At 54.1% G+C, this 27,811-nt stretch overlaps 1 protein-coding gene across 2 annotated transcripts; it reads right to left on the bottom strand.

Annotated features, from left to right (window-relative positions):
* Positions 1 to 389: 389 nt before the first annotated feature.
* On the bottom strand, positions 390 to 27,650 carry NDST1 (N-deacetylase and N-sulfotransferase 1; the record flags this gene model as incomplete). Of its 2 annotated transcripts, XM_080698900.1 has the most annotated exons (14): positions 390 to 509; positions 1,197 to 1,299; positions 2,235 to 2,344; positions 3,034 to 3,204; positions 5,838 to 6,012; positions 7,807 to 7,930; positions 9,026 to 9,122; positions 10,132 to 10,314; positions 10,999 to 11,127; positions 12,525 to 12,710; positions 13,352 to 13,506; positions 15,115 to 15,202; positions 20,654 to 21,148; positions 27,138 to 27,650. In XM_080698900.1, the coding sequence occupies 14 exons, from the start codon at positions 27,648 to 27,650 to the stop codon at positions 390 to 392; spliced, it is 2,649 nt and encodes an 882-aa protein (XP_080555026.1). The 2 variants fall into 2 exon arrangements, with proteins under 2 accessions (XP_080555026.1, XP_080555027.1); XM_080698901.1 differs by lacking the exon at positions 3,034 to 3,204.
* Between the last annotated feature and the right edge of the window lie 161 nt (positions 27,651 to 27,811).

Raw genomic sequence — 27,811 nt, 5'->3', positions numbered from 1 at the left:
ACACTGAGGGGATACCCTGCCAGAGCAGGCAGCACTGGAAAGGGGGTAGGGCTGGCAGAACACAGTGAGGGGCAGGAAAGAGTTTCACGGACTCCCTCCTACCAGGAAGTGGCCTCCCACCAACAGGGGGCGGCCTGCCCAGGGCAGGCTGTGCCCGGCCCAGACCTCTGGTGCTAGGAAGGTCCGGTGGCCTCGGGCCCAGCAGTGGGTGCTGGGCGGTGCGCATGGGCCTGCCTGGGATCTCCCGGCCCCGCGTGGGCCTCAGCAGAGTATTGCTCGCAGGCGCTTGGTTGCTGGGCCCAGCTCCCCTCTCTGCAGGTCAGTCTGGCTCAGCGTGCGGCAAGATGTCCCTGCCGTCACAAACGTCCGGTCAGACTGTAGGGCCGCAGCTACCTGGTGTTCTGGAGGTCCTCCCGCAGCCAGGTGGGCAGCGTCTGGCCCATCTTGTACAGCAGCTTGGAAAGCTCCACATTGTGGTCCCGGTAGTAGTCCTTCAGGAAGGCGCGGGACTGCAACACAAGGAGCGTTCAGAGCGCAGTGACCCCCGCTAACCCCGCAGTTCTGCGCCCCATCCAGACAACTCTTATCTAGTCCCAGCCCACTCTAAACAGTGGCCTCCGTAGCACACTCCTGTCCAGGAGGAGCTCCAAAACAGCTCTCACGGTGGAAACTCATGATGGGGAGAAAAGAGCCATCAAAACCACAGGTGAACAGGAAGAGGCGTGGAACGTACAGGTCACCCTTCCCTGTCTGTTTCTGCACTTGTGCTCTCTCCTCCAAGAACGGCCTACCCTCTGCTCCACAGGCCCACACCCTGCGGCTGGACCCAATTCCAAGACCTACCCCTCCTCTGAGAAGGCCTCTTTGCCCCCCAGCTTCCAGGGCCACCCCGGCTCAGCACACCCACAGCACCAAGTGCACCCCTTCCTGCCAGAGCCCCCTGCGTGTGACTCGCTGCCCTGGACTAGGTTCCCTGGAGGTAGAGGACTCCTCAGCATCCAACAGGACAGCCCTTAGTCAAAGGGCAGGGCACTGAACACTTGTTTGAATTAGCCCTCACCTGCCATGGCCCAGCTGCGTTTCCTCCTAAGCATACTGCCCAAGGAGTCACTGGCTGCTAGAGCAGGGCAGAGGGGACGCCAACCACGGGGCCCCCGACCTACCCAGAAGCCACTGAAGGGGAACCCACCACTTACATCCAAGTCCATCTCTGGGTATTTCCGGCCCTTGCTTTTGCCCAAACACTTGGTTTTTCCTCCTTCAAGCAGCTGGCACCAAAATCCCTTCTTTGGATCAAATCTGTGGAGGTGGGGAAGCCTGTGAGTGGAGCGGCCCACCTGCCCCATCCCGCCCGAGCTCACATCCATAGATGTGGGGACAGCACAGCCCGGAGCTCAGGGACGCCAGTGCCTCTGCACACACTCATGTGTGCCATCAAAACAGGCCTGCCCTAGCCAGGCGTGGTGGCATACGCTTGTAATCCCAGCATTTGGGAGGCTGAGCAGGAGGATCGCGAACAGCCTCAGCTACTTAGTGAGTCCCTTTGCAACTCAGAGAGACTCTGTTTCAAAATAAAGAATAAAAAATAGGGCTGGGAGTGTAGCTCAGAGGTAGAATGCCCCTGGGTTCCATCCATCCCAAGTACTGAAGAAAAAAAAAAAAAAAGGCCTGCCCTCCTCCGGGCAGCACCCAGGTCTTGCGCCAGCCTCAACTACTTACTCCAAGTTTCAAAGGGCCTAAGTACTGAGGCTGGCTGCGAACTTGTGATTATCCTGTCTCAGCCTCCCAAATACTGGGATTACAAACGTGCACCATCACACCTGACTCCCTTCTCCACTTTCAACTTCCAACGCAGTAAGGACAGAATATTCTCACTGCAAGAATTTCCATGAAAGCAAGCAGGGCGGGTGACTACATTCTTCCTCTCCTGGCACGCCTCCTGCAGCTGAGCATGGCCCCCTTCTGGGACACAGTTCTGGGAAGCAGTGTCTCCCCAGCCTGAGCCTTTTTTTTTTTTTTTTTTTGGTAAGCTGAACCCTTTATGAATATGTCTTAAACCATATTGATATTAGCTTTCCTGCTAAATAGCCATCGTGGAAATGCCGTGCGCTTGCTCACACTTGCCCGGGCTCGCTGACTTCCCCCGTGCCTTCCCAGCATCCCAGCCTTTGTTCTTTCCACACACGTGCCTGATTGGAGAAACCACCCTGCTAAAAGGAGGGTGCGACACTCACGCCAAGGTTTTATGGTAGTCGATGGTGTTGGTCACCCCGAGGAATTTCTGCACCGTGTCCATCACTTTGGCAGGCTCTGTTCGCAGCAGTTTGCCATCCAAGACCAGAATCTGGAAAGAAAGAAACACAGGCACTCTGGACTTGCTTTCGCCCCAGTAGCAAACTCGGTCAGCAGCCACAGCAGCGGGGCCGGGCCGGCTGCAAAGTGGGACCTGAGCTCTCAGGTTGGCTCCTCCTCCTCTGAGTGGCCGCTGCTCAGCTAGCTTCCCCTGACCCATGTCACCCTCTCCTGGGATTTAGGCTGCCAATGAAACTGCCCAAGCTGAGCACAATGATGCAGGCCTGTCATCTCAGCTACTGGGGAGGCTGAGGCAGGAGAACCACAAGTTCCAGGCCTGCCAGGCAACTAAACAAGACTGTTTAAAAATGAAATTTTAAAAAATTCTGGAAATAGAGCTCAGTGCTTGTCCAGCATGTGCAAGGCCCTAGATTCAAGCCCCAGTAACACACACACACACACACACACACACACACACACACACACACACACACACACACTGCCTACCTGTGGTATCCCAAAGGTATCTGCCTTCCAGCCCCTTCCCCAGCTTCTGTCCCATGCCCCACTATCCTACTCTAGACGCCAAGGCTTTCTCTACAAGAGCTCCTGAGAACTAACCCCGAGTATGCCTCTGATGGGTTCATCTTCCCTCGGCATGCCCAGTCTCTCCCCCCAGTGGCCACCCCAGGCCCCCAAGGTCTGGGCTGAAGCTCCTCAGGGGTGGAGGCAGGCAGGTACCTGGTTGGCATGAAAGGCGCTGAGCCAGCGCTCAATGTGGGTGGCGTACCAGCCGGGGACCAGGCAGCGACTCTGAAGGGCGCGCAGCTTTGAGGACGCTGTGGGGCTGGCTGTGATCACCTCGTGGAAGGTGTACTTCAGGGCCACTGGGTCATCATGGGCTCGCTGGTGCTGCAGGCGAGTGGAGGGGGCGAGCGTGTCACACGGAGCGCACCGGAAACAGGAGCCTCTCTGCCTCTCGTTGCTGTCCCAGAGCCCCAGTTTTCCCTCTGAACCGGATCAGGGTTTCCCAGTGTTGGTGATTCACCTCTGAGATCTCTGCCATATCCACAAACCAACCTGTGTCCCTGTCTCCATGGCTCCCTTTCCTTTTCATGTAAATTTATTTCAAAAGAAAACTCAAAGCCAGGCATAGTGGTGCATGCTTATAACCCCAGTACTTGGAAAGCTGTGACAGGAAGATCGCAGGTTCACAGCCAGCCTCAGCTACTTAGTGAGGCCCTCTGCAACTTAGTGAGACCCTGTTTCAAAATAAAGAATAAAAATATAGGGCTGGGGGTGTAGCTTGGATCCGGTGGGCTGCTGGCATCTGCGGGGTACTCAAAGGTGCCCATCTGCTGGGTACCTGCTCACAGGCGGCCCCTGGGATCCGCCGAGGGTCACATGCAGTGCAGTGCAGGGTAGGGAAGGGTGGCGAGGTAAATGATGCACAGTACCCTCTTCCTCCTCACCATGACCCTACTTAGACAAGTTACCATCCCTCCTCTCCTTCCAGTTACTTGTGGGATCTTCCTGGTATTAATTAGCCTCCCTTTTCTTTATCTCTTTTACCCATCTTGATCATGGACAGGAGAAAGAATAGCTTAGATTTACTTATTTTTTATTTTTATTTTTTATCTTTGCAGGTCTGGGGATGGAACCCAGGGGCATTCAACCTCCGAGCTATACCCTCTGCCCTCTTTTTTATTCTTTATTTTAAAACAGGGTCTCACTAAGTTGCGAAGGGCCTAAGTAGCTGAGGCTGTCTGCAAACCGCAATCCTCTGGTCTCAGCCTCCCTAATGCTGGGATTACAAGCGTGCGCCACCATGCCCAGCTATAGTTAAGATTTAGAAGACCTGGATTCAAAATGCATGACATGGAACTTGGTGAACCTTGGTTTTCTCATCTGTGTGAAAGGGACACACATATGCAGCCTTCCTCTGCCTTCTAGAAACTGCAGTGAAGCTCCAGGCAACTGGCAGAAGCAGAGCTCTGTCATTAGTACAGAGCAGGGGGCTGGCTTGACCCACGACAGCGTCTTCGAAGCCCCCACATGTCCCTCTCGGAAGCAGCCAGCTGCCTGCTCATCGGCAGGAGGTGGCAGCACAGGGCGCAGCAGGACAGAGCTACAGTGTATCTGAGTTACCCCTGAGGACAAAGCCCACAGGAAATGAGGATATTAGGGTATAAGCAAACGTCCTGGCACAGGAGGCAGAGCACGACTCCCGTCTCGGGAATGGCAGGAGGGTGAGAGCTCCCAGGGACCAGGAGCGAGGAGGACGGCTCTTGCTAGTGCTGCGGGGAATGGCAAGGCCCAAGGAAGCAGCCACAGGGGCTTCCAAATGAAAAGGCCCAGAGGTGGCAGGGAGAAGAGGCCTCCCTGGCCAGGATGGTGGGCATGGCTGCAGTCAGCACATGCCAAGACCAGGTGTCTCCCAACACCAGGAGCACACCCGGCATGCAGGTGTGAGGGTGGTCAGAACCCTGGCCTTGGTCACCCGGGCCACTTCTGAAGCAAAGTACTTGGTATATGGCATTATCTCAGGAAAACCAATAAGAGGGGAGGACCTCACCATCCCCCCTGCAGAGGCCTGTACTCAGAACTTAAGTCAGGCCACAGAAACAAAAGAAAGCTCTGGCTCTGGGTCCATCTCGAGTAGAGGCAAGGCTTCACGTCTCTAGAGCACACACTGCAATCCAGGTAACTGCCTTCCCTTATCAGACCCTTACGTTTCTCACCAAGCATGGCAGGTCCTGCCAGGCGTGGTGGTGCACACTTGTAATCCCAGCATTTGGGAGGCTGAGACTGGAAGATCGCAGTTCGCGGCCAGCCTCAGCTACTTAGTGGGGCCCTCTGCAACTTAGTGAGACCCTGTTTCAAAAAATAAAAAAATAAAAAATAGTAGCTCGGAGGTAAAATGCCCCTGGGTTCTATCCCCAGTACCAAAAATATAAATAAATAATGGCAGGTCCTGGGTGAGGCACACCTGCAACCCCAGTTACTCAGGGAACTGAGGCAGGAGGATCACCAAGTTCAAGACCAGCCCAGGCCATTTAACAAGACCCTTTCTCAAAATAGAAACATAATTTAAAAGGGCTGGGGTATTGCTCAGTGGTAGAGTCCCCCTGGGTTCAACCCCAATATCAGAAGAAAAAACAAAGAGAAAAGGAAGGTCCTGTGTCTTGTCCTCTGGGTTCCCACATCCACCCCCTACGCTGGCACCCAGTGGGGAAGCCAGTCAGTGAGAGCCCAGATCACCGGTTCTCAGATCCAGGTCTAATTGGCTTCCACATCTTGCCCACATCAGGGCCAGGCAGGACCCCAGGTAATGGTGGGACAGTCACCCGGTGGCTGGCATTCACCATCGATTTCTGCCTGTCACCTCCACCAGGCTGCAGGTGCTGGAGGCAGGGCGCTATCCTCATCTATCAGCACGTTTCTGGTGCCCCGCTTGGGGCTGCCTGGTTGGTATGTGTTGAGTGAATGAGTGTCAGTCAGAAGCCATGCCCCACGGCCCAGGCCTTCGCCGCCCTGCTGCTCACCTGGTACCAGGAGTAGGCCCGGTCAGCTGGGTTGATGAGGATGGTAAGGACCTTGGCTTTGGGCAACAGCGCTGCTGCCCGCCGGGGTGCTACTTCTGAGTCAAAGTAGTTGGCGCTCTTCTCAAAGTAGAAGTCGGAGGTGGTGTTGGAAGGGATGGGGAAGAACTCCATGTACCTGCAGGAAGCCCAGAGAGGGGGGGCTCGCAGGCAGGACTCATCAGGAAGGGGCCCACAGAGTGCAGTGTGGTGTACCCCAATGGGGGAGAATTCAGAAAGCAGGCAAGTACACTGCTCTAGCTTGACCAGGTCAGGCTGCTGGCAGGCTTCTAGGGAATGGCCACTTGGCAGTCTCCCCGTCTTGAGTGTGTGCCTTTCCAGGGGAGGCTGTGGAGTCAGGAGAATCTACAGGCTCGTGGGTGTGATGTGGGGGCAGGACATGGGGAAGGAGTTGTGTCCTTCCTAAATCATTGTGGGGTGTTCCTGCAGCTCAACTGATAGGCCCTAACTCTCTCTGCCTCTAGAGGACAGCCTGGGCCAGCCCAGAGGGGAGGCTGCCTGCTGCCTCCAAAGAGCAGGCTTTTTTCCTGGTCTGAGATGGCCCTCTCCAAGCCATCACTGTGGACCTGGAGAACAAGGGGCTGTGAGAGAGGACAGCTCTCCAGACTAACAACCCCTATCCCACCGAGTAATGACCACCACCTCTGTGTTAAGGACCCCTCTAGAAACTAAATGCAGTCTTGACCTCTCAAGAGCACCTACTTATGCAAATCAGGGTACCAATGTGTACCCTGATTGAGGGTACAGAATCCTACTCTATGAAGTAGGTTTCTCCAGAGTGGTCCCAAGGACCCCTTTAACAGATTACTGTTAAGACTGTGTTAGATTCCTGAACCCCCCTAAGACTTACCTACAAAATTAAAATCTTGGGAATGGGGACAAGTAATCGCTTTCTCATTTTGCAACTTTTTTTGGGGAGGGGGTTGTGATGACTAACTCAAAAAAACTCAGAAAACAGAGCCTTGTTTTATAAGCTCCTAGTAAAGCCACTTGGCAAGAAAATTTGACTTCCTTATCTTACCTGGTGTAAACATTCCTTTGCTACAGATGTGCTAATGTACTCCTGGCAGGGAGCTGAAGATGATGCTAAATCTATAGCTTCCCACACATTACCATCCTAAAATCCAAAACACATCGACTTACAATAATACATCTAGCCACAAAGGGTTTAGGTAAGAGACTGCACGTGTCAGGGATGCAGAGATGGATGGATGGATGGATGGATGGAGAGAGGCAGAGAGGATAGAGAGACAGAGAGATGATAGGTAAAAGAGAAGAAAAACAAAAACCAGAAAACTACCCAAAACCTAACAAGCAGGAGGCCCATAATCTCTCCACCCAGGGAACCTATCAACACAAGAATAATAAACAATGGTAATCCAAATACATAAAAAGTTTTAAAAGTAGGGAAAGATGCAAATTGAAAAACTGAAGAGTAAGACTACCCCACACCGCCCCACCACACACATAAAGTAACCTCTGTGGAAGGTCCTGCTGGGAAGCTCTCACCACCTCCCCAGGGGACCCCTGAAGGCCAGCCAGCCCCAGGCGCACAGGCCCCTTCCCTCCCCAGGTGGCCCCACACATGGAAGGGGCAGCTCCCAGGTAGAGCAGCCAGATTTTACCCCCGCTGGTCACCAGCACACAGTGGGACCTTGTGTGTGTCCCTCCCCTCCTCCAGGACTCAGGACGATTTGTGCAGGCCAGGGAGGCTGGACTTCACCTTCTGCAGGCTCTGACCTGGAGTGCTCTGCCTGTGACAACACTCTCCCACCGTGACTCAGGGGTCACTAGGCCTCATTCCTGTTTATAGGAACTTCAGCTGCGTGTGAGCAAGCACCAGCTGCTTCCTGCTTCGACCACAGCGACCCCCGGGCCAGCGCCTCCACGGTGGCCTTCCTGTTCCACTCACCAGTCGATGCCTTTGTGATAGTTGTGGCCATTGAAAAACTGGATCTCCTCGAAGGTCTCTGAGCTGGGGTAGTTGCTGCTGAGGTCTGGGTGCATGCCCAGAAACAGGTAGAGGGCCGTGGTGCCTGCAGGGAGGGGAGGCAGCTGAGAGCCTGGATTAGCCCCCAGCAAGATGGAGTCTGGGCCTAGGGAGGTCCTGGAAAAGTCCCTTCCTGTCTCTGGGTCTTAGTTTCCTCATCTGTACAGGGAATTGTATTATATCTAGGGTGCAAAATAGGACATGCACGCAGACAGCCCAATTCCTGTAGCCCTTGCAGACATCACTAATCCATCACAGCATTCTTCATCACTAAACAAGGACCTGACTTCAGAATCTTTCTCATCACAGCACTCTGACAACCGTGTCCCACTGACTGTTGTATCCTCTGAGTCACAGGGCTAGATGCTTCTTGCTGGCCTTTTCCAGCTCTGGGCCTCTGTTCACTCTGGCACTTGGGAGCACCCCAGGGAAAGGGAGCTCTGGTCCTCCGCAAAGAACTAAAACTCAAGCTCTGATGTCTCCTCTTCCAGGCTCCCTCCCTCCTGCTTATGGAGACACTTCATTCCCTGCGGTATGATTTATGGTTCATATGCTCTCATGAAAAGATCCAGAAGAGAACAAGGCTATAGTTTGATGACTAAAAACATAGACTTAAATTGAAAATAAGAATATAAACTTTGGGGTCACAGACCAGGTTGACTTCTCTGAGCCTCGAGTTTCTGGTCTGGAAGTGGGAGTGCCCAGTTGTGCTGCACAGGTCATGGGGACAGCAAATGCTTATGGGGATGGTAGAAGCACATGTCACTGCTTCTCCCTCCTATACCCCTGGCAGACATAACTAAACGACCCCTGTTACCAAACCAGTCTTGCCTGGCACTGCTCATGTACTTGCAGAGCAGCTGATTTGAGCTTATTTCTCTGCTTAGTCTCAGAGACTCCCAGGAGGACACACGGAATATGCCTGAACCCTCTCCTTCAGGACAAGCAGGAGAGTGCCACAACCACCTGCCACCCTTTTTCCATCTTTGTGCTGACAAGCAATTCATGTTCACTCCAACTCTGCTTGTACCTTTGGGGAAAGGGGGCCGGTGGTCGGAAGGGGACCAGGACAAGGTGGTCCCAGGATCCTGTGGCTGAGGCAGCAGGGAGTGGGAGGTGGGTTGAGGGTGGGGAAACCTGCCTGTCTTCTGGGGGCCGATGATGAGGAGCTTTGGGAAGCGGTCACACGTCTTCTCCTTGGACCAGATGTCTTTGTGGCGTTTGTCCTCACAGGGGTCCTAATACAACAGTGAAAGGGATGTGAGAGAGGCCCAAGAACCCAGCACATGGACTCCCGCTGCACATGGACACATGCTCTTCTGGTGCCAATGGAGGGGACATACCTCCCCGTGCCCTTGTCGATCCCACCTCCAGACACTGGAGCGACAACAGGCAGGGCCATTTCTAGTTAGCCCAAGTCTCCCTTGAAGCCAGGCAAAATGCCCAGCTGTGTGCTCGGCACACACTGGGAACTCACAAGCACGTGGTGAGTTGAATTGGACAAGCAGGATCTGGACCAGGGGTCAGCAAACTCTTCCTACAAACTTTGGTAAATATGTTGATGAGTGTTCAGTAAATATCGTAGGCTTTGGGCACTATCTAATTCCTGCTGTGACCACTCAACCCTGCTGCTATTACAGGAAAGTGGCCACAGGCAGTACTTACGAAACAGGCATAGCTATGCACCATAGAAATCTGATTTACAAAAACAGACCACAGGCCAGATTTGACCCATGGGCCACGGTTTGTCGACCGCTATTCTGCACTGAGGCTGCTGCCAATTTCACCTCCTGCTTCCAATTTTAATAGTCCCCAGGTACAGACTTTCTCAAGAACTGTACCCTCAAGACCTCCCGACAGCCCCTGCCTAGGGGCTCAGAGCCCACTCAGTGAAGGGGCATGAGAGGTTACCCGAGAGCCTAACCAAGGTAGGGTAGGTGCTTTCTGTACATCGTCTATACCAAGTTCGCCCAGACCTTGTTAGTGGGAGACAAGTTAGTGGTAACTTGTCTGAAGCTGTGCATGAGTGTGTGTGTGCAGGTCTGAATGTGGAGGTGTATAAATGTGCACACATGTGGACCATATGTGTGCTCAGAAGCAAGCATGCCTACACCAGAGAGCAAGCAGCCCTGGGTTTCCCTTCAGAGAGTGTGGGGGAGCAAAGGGGGAGCTTGTGCCCATGCCTGGAGCGTGTGCCTGTGAGCATGGCCCCCGCCCTGCAGCAAGGCACCAGGCTGCCGTCCCCACCTGCCAGAGTGGGTCTTTCTCCTCAGAGAAGATCTGGAAGTACTTCTGGGCCAGCTGCACAGGGGGCAGCGTCTGTAGCCGCAGGTTGGTCCAGGAGTGCAGGAAGCGCGCCAGGTGCTTGAAGGTGTACAGGCCCAGGCGGTCGTTCCCGTAGTTGGACAAGTGGGTCATGAAGATACTGATCTGTTCCAGGCAGGGGAGGAAGGAGGGCGTGGCCGGGTCAGCGTCTCAGCCACCCTCACACCACTCTGACCTTGTGACACGTGCTGGGGCCATCTACACACTCGCTATTGACCTTGTGACCTTGGGCTGGGCACAGACAGGGGTGAGTGTAGGGGTTGCTGGCCCCATGCGTTACCACCCTAAGGTGGGACGCTGACCTGATGCAGGCACTATTTGTGTTTTGTGTTATAACTGGAGGGGGGGTGTGCATGAGAGAAAAAGCTCTCAGCCCATAATATGGCTGAATAACAACCACCTGACATGTATTTATTTTTATTAAAGTATAGATGATTATTTCCATTTTACTGATAAGGAAAGAAAGGCCCAGAAAGGTCAAATAAACAGGAGAGAATGGCAGAGAGAAAGAGTTTTTGCACACGTGTGCATATACACACAGACAAAGATTGGAAAAAGAACATGTGCAAAAAAATGAATACTTTTGTGTTAAAGTGCACAATCATGAGAGAAAAAGAAAGCCGGATCCTTTAGTGAAAGCCGTGAGGCAGGGGACTGAGTCTGCTAGAGGGCAGGTGCCCAACTCCTGCCCCCCCCCCCCACAGCTCTCCATGTGGCTCTTTTGTCCCAGCCCGGGCCAAAAGCTCCTCCGCCCCAGCGGCTGCCCCGCCCGCTCCCACCAGCACTCACAGGATTGAGGAGCACGGTGAGGAAGAGCTCGCCCCCGTTGATGATCTTGTCCAGCTCACTGGAGCCACCAGGGTACTCGTTGTAGAAGATGGTGTGTGTGAAGAGGCCGCACGTCTGCCGCGGGAGGACCTGGGAGGGGCGGGGAGAGGAGCCATGGCAGCGCTAGGCGGCGGCAGTGGGGGACCTCCTGTAGGCCACATCCCGCAGGGAGCCTTGCATCCTATACTCCACTGCTGCTCTCTGCACAAAATAAGCGGGTCCCGACTTATCAGAGTAAGAATGTTTCTGGATCATTTGCGGTGAGGGTCTCTGACCCTGTGAAGCAGCTATCCAGCCACGCTCTCAACGGGACCTCACCTGGCCGCGCATGGGTCACCTGTCTCCCCTCAGGAAGCCGGGCTCCCAGGGAGCAGCGAACAGTCCTGGCTCGTCACCACCTCACGCCCAGAGTTAATACGAGTCCGTGGTACTGAGAAGGCCAATGGGTGAATGGGCAGCTGGCCAGACAGGCGGACAATGCACAGGCTTCCCCCAGCTGCCCACGCCTCAGGCCGAAGCCCTGGAGCCACCCTCCACTCCTCCTCACACCTGTATTCCTAGTACTTGTAAGGCTGAGAGACAGGATGATCACAGGATTGATAGCAAGGCCCTTAGCAACTTAGTGGGGCCCTGTTTCAAAATAAAAATAAAAAGGGCTGTGAGTGTAACTTCAAGGTAGAATGCCCCTGGGTTCAATCTCCAGAACAATAAAAATGAAAAAGCCGGGCGTGGTGACGCACACTTGTAATCCCCACGCTTGGGAGACTGAGACAGGAGGATCTGGCAGGTTCGAAGCCAGCCTCAGCTACTTAGTGAGGCTCTCAGCAACTTAGTGAGAACCTGCTTCCAAATAAAATATAAAATAGGTCTGGGAGTATAGCCTGGAGGTAGAAAGCCTCTGGGTTCCACCCCCAAGACCACAGTAAATAAATAAATAAATAAATAAGAATGAAGAAGAGGAGGAGGAAGAGGAGGAGGAGGAGGAGGAGAAAGAAGAGGTATAGACACATAATAGAAGCTCAAGAGAAGCTTTTAAGTGAGCCAGTGAGTGTAACAGAGGACTGTCCTACAGCCTCATCAGAACCCGGTGGAACAGTGCTCAGAGCCAGGCACAGCAGCACTCGCCTACAATCTCAGTACTTGGGAGGCTGAGACAAGAGGGTCGCAGGCTCCTCGCAACTCAGCAAGACTGACTCAAAATAAACAACAGAAAGGGCTGAGGTTGAAGCTTGGATGTAGAATGCTCCTGGGTTCAGTCCTCAGTACCACACAAAAGAAGAGTGCTCATTCCTTGAGCCTCTGTCACAGAGGCTAAGGAGCTCCTGAAGAGGGACACATTGCAGCCACCATCCCCAGGATGGTGCCTCAAATGCCAGTCTGGTCGCAGACACTAGCCCAACGCCCAGGCCAGCCAACCACGGCAGGCTTCCCAGGACACCGCAGGAGCGCACACCCGCCCGCCCTCCCAACAGGCCAGGCCCACTTGCCATGATGCCGTTGTGGATGAAGCCCCGGCGGTAGCGGGCCGGCTTCAGGTGGGGGTACTCCTCCGTGCTGGTCACTCGGATGCTCCACACCTGCTTCCAGGCCTCGTACAGCTGCACGTGCACAGGATACACGCCCGAGTGGTGGGGCGCAACCGCGTAGCCCATGTCCGTAGGAATGCCATGCTCCTGCGAAGAGGGAGGCAGGGCAGGATCAGCACGGGTCTTCCCCCTGGACTCTTCCCCCTTTGTAGAACGTGAGAGAAAGGCCAGGGCTACCATGGCAGGGCAGCTGGCTCAAGCCCTGTTGGTGCACGTGAGGAAGGTGAGTCGGAGAGAAAGGAGACCGGCAGGGCTGCGCCTGGAGCCCAGGTCTCACTCTCGGCCCAGTGTGCATCCTTCTAGCTTAGAGGGCGTGTGCACCCCAAGGTGAGGGGCAAGGACGGACACTGTCCCTTGCCTTCTCTCGCCTCTCGGTGGCCAGTTAACAAAGGCCAGGCTCACGCACATTCCCCACCTCATAAGGCAACTCTTCCAGCTTATTGGGGTTCCCAGCCTGGCCTGGAGGTGATCGCCTGGGCCAGGGAAACAAGCAGGGCTGGGCTTAAGACCCGCACCTCCCTGAGCCTCAGTTTCTTGTCTGTAAAGTGGGCAGTTTCTCTGGAGACTCCCAGGAGACACAGGCTATAAAGGCAGCTCCCCTGGGCCCTGGTGCAGACATGTTAGTAAAAATCTGTCAGACTGAACTGCAAAAGCAGCAAGAGGCAGCAGTCCAGGCCCTCGCCCACCCCCGAGCCCACCGGCTCTGCCCTGCAGGGAATCTTACTCACGACAGCGAACTTCTTGTTCAGGGCCATCTGCTCAGCCAGCACGGACTGATTGTGGAAAAGGTGGGGCTGCATGTGGCTCCACATGTGGGGGAACCACCAGAACTCCTTCACGTACGACAGCAGCAGGTCATCCCCCGCATCCTCGGCATCAGTACCTGCAGCCCCAGCACACAGCTCAGCCCGGCCCGGCCCACAGAGCCACGAGGCCCTCCAAGCTGGCCCGTGCCCAGGGAGGGGAGCGCACAGCCACGGTCCCCCCCGGCTGCTGCGGAGGTTATCTGAGGGCAGCACCGGAGCTGTGAGAGCCCTGATTCCAGTCTGGAGTGTGTCTCTGACTCCGTGAGTGGCCTTGGCTAAGGCCATCTCCCTGTACCCTGGGCTTGAGCCCAGTGACCTCCAGGGCTCCTCCACCTCTGACATGTCCACTCTTATCCTATTCCAGCCATCCAGACTGGGGCCTCTGTGTTTTACCTCCTGACTTGTAGGAGATCTTTGTTTAACCCTCTCTCTCAGAGGTATTATACAAGAACCCCTGATATGTTAAAGGGTAAAAATATTTAACAAGGCAGAAAGCCTGGTGCAATGGCCCACACCTGTGATACAGCTACTTAGGAGGCCGAGGCAAGAGGATCGCAAGTTCAAGGCCAACTTGGGGAACTTAGCAGGACCCTTCAACATAAAAAATAAAAAGGGCTGCCAGGCGTGGTGGCGCACGCTTATGGCGCACGCTTGTAATCCCCGCGCTTGGGAGGCTGAGACAGGAGGATCGCACAGGTTCGAAGCCAGCCTCAGCTACTGAGTGAGGCTCTCAGCAACTTAGTGAGACCCTGTTTCCAAATAAAATAGAAAATAGGTCTGAGAGTGTAGTCCGGAGGTAGAAAGCCTCTGGGTTCCACCCCCGGTACCACCAAAAAAAATAAAATAAATAAATAAATAAATAATAAAAAGGGCTGAAGAGGTAGCTCAGAAGTAGCATACCCTTGATTCAATCCCCCGAACTACACAAAATAAATAAATAAATAATAAGCCAAAGAAAGAATAGAGAGACAATCAGTGTTACTGTTCCTTGGCTTTGGGGCTGCGCTGAACAATCTCCCCTCCATCCCCAACTGTGAACTCATATGGTTTTGCCTGGAAGTCCAGAGAGGCAGTCCTCCATGTGGCCTGAGCAGAAAGCAGGGGGCAGGGGTGCTCACTGCTGCTCAGTGCTTCTTCTCTCTTGTACTCCCAGAAGGGCAGCAGGAGGGGAACTCGGAGGGCCCCAAGGAGAAAGGACACAAGCCATGAGCCCAGCAGCCCACAGCCTCCACCCCGACCTCGGCTCCACACTAAGCTCGGGACCCTGGTCACGCCGTGGCAGTCCCAAGTGCAAGGTATTTCACTTTCTGTGCCATATACTCATGCAATGTTCTTGCAATCCAACCAGTTTTTCTTATAAGCAGAAATAATACAAGTAACTTTCAAAGCTGGGGCGGGGGGGGGGGAGGTGAAAGGAGAAAGATACTTACCTAGGACAGCAGCCCAAAAGCCCAGGGACTGACATGGGGATGCTGTTGTCGCCCCCAGTGACCTCTGCCATGGGGCTCTTAGGAGAACTAAATCTCTGCTCTTACGGGCTATTGGCTGTGGGAGACTAATAGGGTCAATTGTGGCTGGAGCGTGGGCCAGCAAGGGCAGCTGCTGTCCTGGTGACACCAGCTCTGAGGATGGGGTATGGGGAGCCCCTGGCAGCTGCTAATGGGGGTAGGGGCAGGCCCGCGTACCTGTGTGGAAGAATTTCCCTGAGTAGCCCAGGTTGAAGGTGAAGTTTGGGATGTGTGCGCGTAGTTCATTCTGCGTATCAAACAGGGCCTAGGGTAAGCAGAGGAGAAAGAAAGGAAGAAGTAAGAGGAAGCCGGGGGGCCCCCTGCTCCTCCTGCTGAGAGCCAGTGTCCTGCTGCAGCAAGACAGACTACAATGCCTACAACCAGTGAAAAGTGAAAATGCTTGAGGCTGGGTGCGGCTCTGTGGAGAGATCCTGCCTGGCACACAGGCCCTGGGTGCATCCTCAGCACCGCCAATAAGCAACCAATCAATCAATAGATAAATAAATAAGTAAAAGTGTGGGAGCTATTTTTAAAGTGATAAAGAATACCTAGAAGGTGGCAGCAGTGCCCCACCACGTGAGCGCCCGCGTGTGCACAGGCTGCACACGGCGAGGCCAGCCTCCACACGGCGAGGCCAGCCTCCACTAGGCCGCGGTACCAAAAGACCTGGACTCCTCGACTGGACTGGACTCCTGGACTCCGGATGTCCTCGAGAAGCTTCGTAACTTCTCTGGGCCTCGGTTTCCTAGACTGTGAGATGGGGGTGAACCTCTCTCCCTCGTGGGTTCTTGGGAGAATTAAATGAGAGAGTGCATATAAAACTGGCCGGCATTCGGGAATGATGCAGAGTAGCAGCATGGCCGCCCTGCGGGCACTGCCACCGCGAGCCTCGCTGTGTCTGCGGGAGGGATTTCTCCTCCTCGGCAGGATGCAGGCTGACGTCAAAGACCGTGACCTTTCTAGGGACCCCAGTGCCGGCGCTGTGTGGTTCCTTCCCCGCACACTCGGAGCTTTGCAGGTCAGTGAGGGATGCTGGCCCTTGGACAAAGACATGCAGCTGCGCTCCAGGCTCAGGGCTGTGGGGTTCACGAGGCTGCTAGAAACCTACGAAGCCTGCTCTCAGAACATCTTGCAAACTAAACATCCTGTCGTGCGAGGGACAGTGCTGTTACCACTGGCATGTGACCAAGGCCGAGCACCATTTGGTAGACACGCATGCTCCAGTTCTGTGGCCTTGGGCAAGTTCACCTCTCTGAGTCCTCTGTAAAATGTGACTCATGACACTCACAATAACACCTGCCAGGTCACTGTGAGGCCGAAATGAAGTGATGCACAGACAGGGCTGAGCACAGAGCCAGTGCGCCAGCACTCACCAAGCCCCAACAGGAAGACCCTGCAGGTGTTATGTAAACTGCTTCAGGGCCAGTACTGGGCAAGGTAATAAGGCGCCATGCAGGTCCCTGAAAGAAGGGTGCAGTGGGCGCCTGTTCTTGGCACTAAAGACGAAACCGCTCTGCCCTTCCCTGCTCACAAGGATGTTTAAGGGTGACAAGACCCTGGCTGGAGAAGCACTTGACAGTCTGTGTTCAGCTCAGTGCACAGGAGAGGACACCTTGATTTTTGTTCTAGAAAAACTGCTCCAAACTCTCATTTTAGAAACGGGGAAAATAAGAAACCAAAGTAGGCAATCCAGAGCTCACAGGAGATGCAGTGACTTCCTCATGGGCTAACCCTGGACCACAGTAACACAAGGACTCCCTACACAGACGGCAAGGACCTAGGTTGGAGCAGGAGAGAGTAAGGTTGTGTGGGAATATATTTAGATCTTGTTTATCAAAGGAATGGCTTGACTTAGGCTCCTTTATGTAGAACTGCCATGTGTAACCTTGTGTGTGCTTCCAATTTTTTGTAAAGATAGCATTTTCTTAGCCGGGGGTAGTGGCACATGCTTGTAATCCCAGCATTTGAGAGGCTGAGACCAGCGGATCGCGGTTCGTGGACAGCCTCAGCTGCTTAGTGAGACCCTCCACAACTTAGTGAGACCCTGCTTCAAAATAAAGAATAAAAAATAGGGAAGGGGGTGTAGCTCGGAGATCAAATACCCCTGGGTTCCATCCCCAGACCCACAAAAAAAAAAAAAAAAAAGGATAGCATTTCCTGGAAATTGTGAATGCTAACCCCTCCCTAGGTATCCCCTTCAGCCAATGGCATAAAGACTGTGAGGCCAGGCTCCCACCAATAGGAGCACAGAACAGAAGCCTGTGCTGGAAGTAAAATACCAGCAGTTTTCCACCACTCTGCTCCCACACGCCTGACTTGACTAGTGGCAGGATCCCATTTTGCAAAAAGTAAAATTCGCCTGGCTGAGCTGCTTTCAAAAATGTGTCTTTTCTTACGACACCACAGAACTTTCTAACATTTGAGCCACTGGAAGAGCATCCTAAGCAGGAAACAGGACAATCTCCTCCACCAGAGGTCAGTCAGGGCATCGCATGGAGACATGCAGATGGGAGGATCAACAAGGATCATCTTAAAATTTTCTTTCAACAAGAGCCTTTGAGGAAACGAAGTCTCAGGAGCAAACACAATGTGTTAAAGGCGGATCAGAAAGCCACATTGCAGCCAGGAGTGGTGGCGCACGCTTGTAATCCCAGCATTCCCAGCATTTGGGAGGCTGAGACCTGGAGGATTGCAGTTCACGGACAGCCTCAGCTACTTAATGAGGCCCTCTGCAACTCAGTGAGGCCTGGTTTCAAAATAAAGAATAAAAAATAGAGCAGGGGGTGTAGTTCAGAGGTCAAATGCCCCTGGGTTCCATCCCCAGACCTGCAAAAAAAAAAAAAAAAGCCACACTGCGCCAGGCGTGGTGGTGCACGCTTATTATCCCCGCGCCTGGGGAGGCGGAGACAGGAGGATCGCGCAGGTCCAAAGCCAGCCTCGCTGGCTTAGGAGACCCTGTTTCCAAATAAAAATATAAAAAATGGGTCTAGAAGGGTTTCCAGGAACCCCAGTACCACCAAAAAAAAAAAGCCACACTGCTCTTTCCACACAGCTGTGTGGGCAGCCTGGGGGTGGCCCCTGGCCACCTGAACACGCCTCTCGCCCCAACTAGCCAGGCACCTCGGTGGAACCCTGGGCACTGTGGAACAGCCCGAAAACCTGGCCATTTCACAGCTGAGGCTCAGCAGTGAGAAGAGACCTGCTTGAGTCACCAAGTCAGTCAGGGTGACTCTGGGACTCAGGTCTCCAGTCCTGACAGGGTGCCCACTGCGTACTCTGGTCCCCTTTAGGGGTGGAAAAGACAGAAAGTTCACTTCTGATCAGAACAGGGGCACAGATCTTGCAGGAGCTTCCTGGCAGACCCTGGCCAACCCCATAGAGATCTCAGGTGGATGGAGAACACAGCACCAACCGTCCAGTGCCGCTCAGGGCCAGAGGTGCACCTCTGGCCTCTTTGAAGCTTGAAACCTGCTGGGAGCATCAAAGAGAAGTCTTGGCTTCGTGCTACATGTTTCTAACGCTTGCTAATCTGCTGTGAGAGAGGACACCCGGTCAGCAGGCAGCAGGCTCTCTGGAGAATGTAATCCTGTTTTGTTTTCCTGGGATTTATTGCCATGTTGCCCTCTATGCATGGCAACTAATGCTGGTCTCATTTAGAGGAGGATGCTGTCTCCTTTGCATGTAGCTTTAAAATAGTGAGCAGATGAAAACTGCATTTTCAAGATTGTTTACAATTTGCAGGCGCCTGCGCCTGCCTCCCCCCCCCCCTCTCTCTCTCTCTCTCTCTCTCTCTCTCTTTTCTCTCTCTGTACTGGGAATTGAACCCAGAGGCATTCTACCTCCAAGCTTCACCCCTAGACCAATTCTGTTTCTTATTTGAAAACAGGGTTTGGTTTCACTAGGTTGCTTGGAGCCTCGCTAAGTTGCAAAGGCTAGGCTGGCTTTGAACTTGTGATCCTCCTGTCTCAGATTCCCAAGCACTGGGATTATAAGCATGCGCCACCACACCCAACTGTAGGCTTCCCTTTCAAGGTGATGGTTCACATGTGTGTAAAATCTTGTGGTTTGCAAAGTGCTTTCACATAGTTTTATTTGTCAAACAATTTCTAATTCAATGTACGCATTCACTATCTATATATACCTGTTAAAATATACCATGTGTGTAACTCAAGCTCTCCCGGTTCTTGGGAGGCTGAGACAGGAGGATCGCACAGGTTCGAAGCCAGCCTCAGCTACTTAGTGAGGCTCTCAGCAACTTGGTGAGACCCTGTTTCCAAATAAAGTGTAAAAAATAGGTCTGGGAGTATAGATTGGAGGTAGAAAGCCTCTGGGTTCCACCAGTACCACCAAAAACAATTTTTATAAGGATTTTGATGTTGATATAAGCATTTTTTAAAAGTTTAAAACCATATCTGAAAGCTAGGAGTGGTGGCGCACACTTGTAATCCCATTCAGGAGGCTGAGACTGGAGGATTGCGGTTCACAGACAGCCTCAGCTACTTAGTGAGGCTCTTTGCAACTCAGTGAGACCCTGTTTCAAAATAAAGAATAAAAAAAATAGGGCTGGGAGTGTAGCTCGGTGATAGAATGCCCCTGGGTTTCATCCGCAGTACCGCAAAAGAAAAAAGAAAAAAGAAAAAACACATATCTGAGCCAGGTGCAGTGGTTATGCATGTAATTCTAATACTTGGGAAGCTGAGACACGAGGATCGTAGGTTCATGGGCAGCCTCAACAACTTAGCGAGGTCCTCCCCATTTAGAGGGTAGTGGGACCCTATTTCAAAATAAAAAATGAAATGGGCTGGGGGTATAGCTCAAGGAGCAGAATGCCTCTGGGTTCAATACCCAGTATAAAACAACAACTACATCTGGATTAAAAGACAGATAAATACCACTACAGTTTTGGTGACTGGGTCATTCCCCCCAGATGCAAAATTCCTTTTTATTAACAAAATTTTAAATGACCTGGTTCTAATAAGACAACTAATATAAACTAAGTGGTGAGGTAGGGGATGGGACTATGCTTTAAATAACTAATGGAAAGCTAGGTGTGGTGGCGCACACCTGCAACCCCAGTACATGGGAGGCTGAGATGAGGATTGCAGGTTAGAGGCCAGCCTCAGCAACTTAGCAAGGCCCTCAGCAACTCAGAGCCCTGTTCCAAAATAAAAGATAAAAAAGTGCAGGGCTGTAAACCAGAGGTGGAATACCCCTGAGTTCAATCCTCAGTATCAGAAATACATTAATTAAATAACAGGAGCCTGCTGGGTGTGGTGGTGCATGCTTGTAATCCCAGTACTTCGGAGGCTGAGACAAGGAGAACTACAGGTTCGAGGCCAGCCTCAGATACTTAGTGAGGCCTTCTGCAACTTGATAAGATGTTTCAAAATAAAGAATAAAAAATAGGGCTGCGAGTGCAGCTCAGAGGTAGAATGCCCCTGGGCTCAACCCCCAGTTCTGCAAAATATAAATAAACAACAGAAGCCAGGCACAGTGGCTTCCCGGGGACTCGGGAGGCTAAGACAGGAGGATTGCAAGTTCAAGGGCAGACAGAGCAACTCAGACTCAAATAAAAAATAAAAAGGGTTGGGGGTAGCCCAAAGTACCCCAGGTTCAATCCCCAGTATCAATCAGTCAACCACAGCACAGGGGAAAGGCAGATAGGGAAGTCATGACAGGGCCACAGAGAGCTGGCCTGGGGGAGGCGCCGCCTTACCTTCACATCCTCCACCTTCATGCGTGTGCCCTCCTTGCCCACGAAGATGTCATCAATGTCCACCAGGATGTAGCGGTCCAAAGGCAGCGAGAGGCGCTTGCCGGTAAGGAAGGCCACAGCATCCACGAAGACAAGCTTGTGCAACCAGAAGTTGAGGTTGTTGCCAAACAGCACACGCTGGATGCCGTCGTGGAGGCCCAGGTCCTGGACCACGGTGGCGTGCAGAGCGGCGTGCAGGCCAGCGTCTGCGCCCAGGTGCGGAATGGACTCGGACGAGCGTGTCTTGGCCAGCAGCACCGGCTCGTAGGTGGAATGGTTGGACTGGAACACGGTCCAGTCCTCGCCGGGCAGCACGCCCTTCTCCACCTCGCTGGGCCGCGTCACGTAGAGCAGTGGGGACTTGGGATTGATGCTGCAGTCCTTCAGGCCCAGGTTCGAGTGCAGGAACAGGGGGAAGCCCTTGAGCTGCGCGCTCAGCAGGCTGTTCTCATTGGCCTACGGCGGGGGAAGGCAGAGAGGGGAAACTGTCAGATGCAGAGCTCCGAGGGATATGCAATTCCAGACGTGGACTGATAACAGTGACACCAACAATATCCACAGCATTTGTGGGGCTCGCCGTACCCCCGGCCCTGTGCTCCACTCTCCCCACAATAATCTGCCGCTGAACATGCGTGACTCGCTTGCCAACACCAGCTGGCGGGTGCTGAGGGCGCTGTGTGCCGGATGCTGCTAATCCCCGGCGGCACCCGATGGAGATGCCGTTGTACTCAGTTCACACACAGGGAGACTGAGGACAGCGAGCCCAGGGCACACGGAGGAAAGCCTAGCAGTTGACAGAACGGACTCTGCTACTAGACTGCCTGGCGAGTTCTGTCACCTCTCCAGGCCCCAGCATCCTCTGCTGGGAGACGAGCTAATCAAGGGCACTCCAGGCGGAGGAGGGTCGGTGTTAACACCAGCAAAGTGCTCCACTCGAGGCCCGCGGTACAAGCCCCTGCTCACCCAGGCCTCATGTCAGCCTTGTGACCCCACTCCACAGGCGGGAAGCCCAGGCTGGGAGGGGTGCACCCCCACCCTCACCCCAGCCCCGAGGCACAGTGAGAGCAGTTCTGAGCTGGGAGGTCTGGCCCTGGGGTCCACGCACCCTAGCACCAGGTTCAGTGGCCAGGTTTCCACCCTGGCTCTGGCCACGCAGCCCTTTCTTCTGGAGACAGCTCCCACGGCCACCAGTGTGGAGGATCAAAGAGGAGGTGTCTTCTGGGGTGGGAAGCAGAGACGCTCTGCCACACAACGTTTCCAGCTTCCCATGCAGCCCAGGCCAGCTTCTCACAGGAGCCCACTCCTGTGCCCAGCCAAGCACTGTGGTGATGGAGAAGCCTCTCCTTTCCTCTCCCAGAGCCTGTCACTGCCCAGCCCGCTGGGGCCTGCACACAGGGCTCATACCAGCCCTGCTCCTCCTCCCTAGGCCCACAGCCCCAGCAGCTTCATGCTTCCCCACCCTTCCAGCCACCAGACTCTGGACATGACACAATCAGTCCTTGCTCCTAAGCCTGAGATAGAATATCTTCTTGGCCTGGAAAACAGCTGCTTATCCTTCAAAACCCAATGCATACACCTTCTTCTCTGCACTGACCTCCCTAGGAGCACATTAAAGCCTCAACTGCCGCACTTCTCACGTGCTACGTTGCCTATTCGGGGTCTCTTTCCCACCAGCCTGGACCCCCATGAGGATAGGCGCTATGTTGTTTCCACCTTGGATCTCTGGTGCCCAGCACGGGGTTGACGCCCTGGGAAAGTGCACATGCTGGATGAGTAATTCGATTTTTAAAAAATGAAAAAGGAACAGACAGCTATCCAGTACCCAGCATATTATAGCTTTTCATTATAGGTTTCGTCTGGTCATTCTACAACTAATCATTGTGCAATGCACAGAGATGACGGGTACCAATCTATGTTTTAAGAATACCTATGTAGGCCGGGTGTGGTGGCGCCCGCTTGTAATCCCAGTACTTGGGAGGCTGAGTCAGAAGGATTGCAGGTTCAAGACTAGCCTCAGCAACTTAGCAAGACTCTCAACAACCTAGTGAGATTCGGTTTCAAAATTTAAAAAGTGCTGAGGGTGTAGCTTGGTGGTAGAATGTCCCTGGGTTCAATCCCCAGTGACGCAAACCCCTATGTGTCGGTCTCATGGAGAAGGAGTGGGTGGGACGAAGCAGGAGTGGCGAGGGGCACACCGTGAGTGCAGGTGGGTCCTGCAGTGTACCTGGGGCTGCTCAGGTGAGCACATGTGAGGCCACAGCAGAGCGCCACGTGGAGGGAAAGTCTCAGCTGCACCTCATGTCCCCGCTGCAGAGCTGTGCCTGCCCAGAAGATGCCTCTGGCTAATCTCCTCCATAGTCGTACTTTTTTCTAATTCCCACAAGGGCTCTGCAGGGCCCTGGCCTTATAAATCGCAATAAAGAGCCTACACTGGATGCTCCGCATGCAAGGAGCACCTGTCAGTGCCCCCTGCCCTGAGCCAGCCCCGGGTGTGCTGCTGTGCTAAGGCCCATCCTCAGAGGCTGCCTCCCAGCCCCAGCCTCCCCACTGCCCCAGAGCACTGGGACGGGAACCACTCAGGCTATGTGGGAGGTGACGGAGACACTCCAGGCCCTGGAAGCCACACAAGACCAGGAGCGCTGAGGGATCCCATTTCAAAGCCCCGACCTTGAGCTGAGTGCCAGGTGTGGGGAGCCCCGCCAGCTGCCCAGACGTGGAGGAAGGACGAGGGCCAGGCCACTGATTGCCCACCCACGCCGCCGTGGTGGCACCAGGGGAAGGGCATGCCCCATCCACAGGTGGAGGCGCTCTTGTTCCTCAGCACTGAGGACCCTCTCAGAGACACCAGCCCTTCAGGAGGGGTCACCCAGGTAGAAGGCAGAAGGGATGAAACCCTGAGCCAGGGATGGGACTTAATCCTTAACTGGATGCTGCCCTGGAGACCCCACATCTCCACTCCGGGTCCCAGGTCCCTCATTAGTGGGTTTGCTTTTTTTTTTTTTTTTTTTTTTTTTTTTGCAGTACTAGGGACGGAACCCAGGGGCATTCTATCTTCAAGCAACACCCCCAGCCCAATTTTTTATTCTTTATTTTGAAACAGGGTCCCACTGAGTTGCAAAGGGCCTAAGTACCTGAGGCTGTCTACAAACCGTGATCCTCCTGTCTCAGCCTCCCAAACGCTGGGATTACAAGTGTGCCCCACCATGCCTGGCTTGGTTTGCTCTTACATGGTCTCCTGTGGTTGAGTTAGAAGCAATGGGCTTGCTGGGCGTGGTGGTGCACGCTTGTAATCCCCGGTAGCCAGCCGCGCTGGCTTAAGAGACCCTGTTTCCAAATTTAAAAATATATAAAATAGGTCTGGGAGTGTAGCCTGGAGGTACAAGGGCTTCCAGAAACCCCAGTACCACCACCAAAAAAAAAAAAAAAAAAAAAGCAATGGGCTTGGTTGTCAAACCTTGGCTCTGTCTATGACTTACAGCTATGCTACTCTGTAAAGCCATTTAACTTTTCAAGCTTCAGGTACTTATCTGAAAATAAAGTGCCCACTTCACAAGGCAGTTGTGAAATTAAACATGATAATGCCTGAAAAGCAATGAGCTCAGCGTCTGGAACATGTTGAGTGCTAAGTAAAAGAGGTCAGGCAGAGCGGGGCGCGGCAGCACAGGCCTGTAATCCCAGTACTCCGGAGGCTGAGACAGGAGGATCACAGGCTCAAGGGCAGTCTCAGCAATTTAGCAAAACCCTCAGCAACTTAGCAAGACCCTGTTTCAAAATAAAAAATTAAAAGCGCTGGGGGTATAGCTCAGAGATACAATGTCCTTGGGCCCAATTCCCAGTGGACGAGAAGGAGGGGAATGAGAAGGAGAGAAAGGGAAAAAGGTGGCCGGGCAGCCTTTACCAGACCCATGCCAGGCGTGCTCGCATGAGGCATGGCAGTACTGGGAACTGGGGGGGCTGCAGCTGAAGAGGACCCATCGCCAGACTAGAAGACCGCAAAGGAGCACACGCTGGTCAGAGCCACAACACCAGCACCGCCACGGCCCTGTTCACAAAACCTGACTACAAAATGTGCTGGCTGCCTTTACTGTGGGGCCCCCATGCCATTGCCAGGTGCTCGAGCTTCCTTCCCGCCGCAGCCTTGTCCTACCTCCAACACTGCCCAGGGAAACAGCGGCTGGAACTGGCTGCGCTTTACGGTGCATCGAGCACCCTGCCTAAGGGCACACTGCTTCTCAGTGTTAGGAAAATCTGACCCTGGGCCTGGGGCTTTAAGACACTGCACTGGGACTGGAGCCTCGATGGGAAAGGGAACCAGGCTCCAGAGCCCTGCAGTCCACAGCCCTCCCAGCTTGACAAGACCAGGGCACGGCACTGAAGCTGGCCTTGCAGAAAGAGCCAGGAGATGCTCCTCAGCCAGCAGGGGGCATACACCTGAGCAGAAAAATCACAGGCGTCTGCCCAAAACCCAGGCCCAACTCATCTTATGCAATAGGGTAGGGAGCACATGAAGGCCCGAATGGCCATGGACCCCATAGGGGATGCCGAGCATGTTCCTGCCGCTCACTGACCCTGTGTCCACCTTCTGTAGAGTAGGAAATTGAAGCTAAATAGGGTCCACGCTCTGTTGGACTAATTTTGTCCAATACCCCCACCCACCACCTGCGGCCAGAGACTTCAGGAGTTCTGTGTTCTGCATGTGGCCCCTGATGCAGACTTCTAATAAATAAGTGTAGTGCGGTTCGCAGGGTCATTGCACAGAGCTTGAGACCAAGGCCTCTGGAGTCAGACTTCTGGGGTTCAAATCCTAGATGACATGTTAGAGGTGCAAGGCTGGGCATGTTTTTTAACCTCTCTTTGCCTCACTTTCCTACCCTCTTAAGTCGGGGATACTGTCCACCTGCTTGGAAGATGGGTTATTAGTGTGAAGGAGTTAATTTGTGTAAAGCATATTAGGTGCCGCACAGCACCGAGCAACTCTCAATAAATGTCGGACATTCTGACAATTTTCAGGCCTGGGGCTCTGAATCAAACTTAATGAAGTTCGTGGCAGGAAAGGGTACAAAGTCCAGGAGAAAAGAAAAGAAAAAAAACCAGACAATGGAGACAATGGAAGCAGTCTGACTTTACGCTTCTGTAAAGCCATAAACCAGGCCAGCATTCCCCAGAGGGGAACGCTGTGAAAGAGAACGAGCCAGCTGGGGACAAATCTCTCCGGGTTGCTCTACTGCAGGACTTCCAAGGGCCTTGTTTCTCGGTTCACAATGCCTTTTTAGTGGCAGAGCCTCCTGCTGTATTAGTGCATGAAAGAACATGCCGTGGGAAATGCAGGGCCAGCCTGCCCCTCCCAGCACGCAGCGCGGGGCCCAGCACAGAGGTGCCAGGGAGGGCGGGCACGGCTGCTCCCCACCATGCCCTGCGCCCCCCTCTTCACACAGGACACACGGGTGCTGTCTCTGCAGGCCTCTTCCCAGAGAAAGCCACAGGCTTTACCAAGACGACTCCAGGCCGGCCATCAGGGATATGCCCCCACCATCCCCACACCGGCTTTGCTGCTTTTTGTGCTCATCATCACCCACTGAGTTCTGTGTTTACCTGTCCAGTACCAGCCACCGCCCCATTCCCACTGAGGGGAAATGTCAGCTCCCGGGAGCAGAGCTTTGTCCCTCTAACCACCACTCCACCCCGCGCTCAGCACGGGACCTGGAGCCCTGAAGTGATCAGTACACATTTGTTGAATGAAGAAACAAATGTCCCCCAAACACCCAACTAAGATCCCAGCCAGTGCTCGCCTTCATCTTACCTAACCATGGCCTGGATCCCTCCACTGTTCCTTCCTCCCTCTCCAGGGGCAGATTCTCCATGACACGCTCTCAGCAAGGAGCCCAATCCCAGTGGTCATTCTGCGAGCCCAGAGCCCAGAGCAGCAGCCCCCCAGCCCCCGCCACTGGGATTTCTTTCTCCTCTTCTTCCCAATGCAAATGGCTCTGGTTGGAGAGGCACATAAACCCCCAGAGCAGCCAGGAGGAAAGAGATGCAAGCGCGAGCTCAAACTGCCAAGGTCAGGGTGCCGATCTTGGCTCCCAGCACCCAGGCTGCATAGCCTCAAGTAAGTGGCTCCACCCCCTGAGCCTTCATGTGTCTGCCAAACCCAAACAGGGGCACGTCCCCTACCTGAGAGGGTGCCATGACAGGCTTCAGAGTCCCTAGCAGAGCATGCTCCCCTGACCTGGCTCCATCCCCAGGCTGTCTTTAGGCAAGTGTAGCAGGAAGTACCCCGGCTGTGCATCTTAATGTTTATAAGGCACTCTTGAGGCACTGGGCACTCACCACTTAACCTTCCTGACAAGCAGGGAGCTTGCACCCCACTTTTCAGGTGAGCAAAGTCTGATGCCCACTTGTGAGCACGCAGACAGATTGTGAGTGGCCCGGGCCCTGCCCTGCATACCTTGAAGAAGCCAATGATGCCCACGCCGTAGGCCACGCAGTACTTGTCCAGCAGCTCACGGTTCCAGGCGTCCAGGTTGACGTACTTGAGGATGTTCTCGTAGATGATGAGGGCAAAGCGGCCACGGCCCTTGTCGGTGAGGGTAGGCATATCCCCCTTGCCTGGCGCGATCTCAGTGCGGTACTTAAAGCGGCTGGACTCCAGGATGGCCACTACCTCCTGGCCAAGCTGAGAGTAGAGGCTCTCCACGAACACCAGCACCAGTGGGTCCGTGCGGGATGGGGCAGCCACCTGCACAGGCTTCAGCGGCAACAGGCGGCTGGGCGCCACGGGAGGCGGGTCCCCACAGTCGGACTCAGGGGCATCGGCGGAGGGCTCTAGGCCCCGCTTCCAGCCGTACAGGTAGTAGGCCGAGACAAAAACGCTGAACAGGCAGAAGATGAACAGCAGGAAAAGGACAGCCTGCGGGGACACGTGGCGACAGAGCCTCCGGAGGCACGCCAGGGCGGGCATCCTGGCCCCCAGACCCAGCCACCAGAGGCCCGGCCTGCCCGGCCACCCCAAGGCTCACAGAGGAGACTTGAGATGTCCACCGGCAACAATTCACGGAGACTCAGGAAGCGAGGCCCTCGGTGGGCTGCAGGAGCTGAGGATCCGGCCCCGGCCTTCCTCCC

The sequence above is a fragment of the Muscardinus avellanarius genome (assembly GCF_963383645.1).
Source record: "Muscardinus avellanarius genome assembly, chromosome: 7".
NCBI classification, from domain to species: Eukaryota; Metazoa; Chordata; class Mammalia; order Rodentia; family Gliridae; genus Muscardinus; species Muscardinus avellanarius.
The sequence above is the reverse complement of the archived record's forward strand: the minus strand, read 5'-3'. Positions and strand labels throughout refer to the sequence as shown.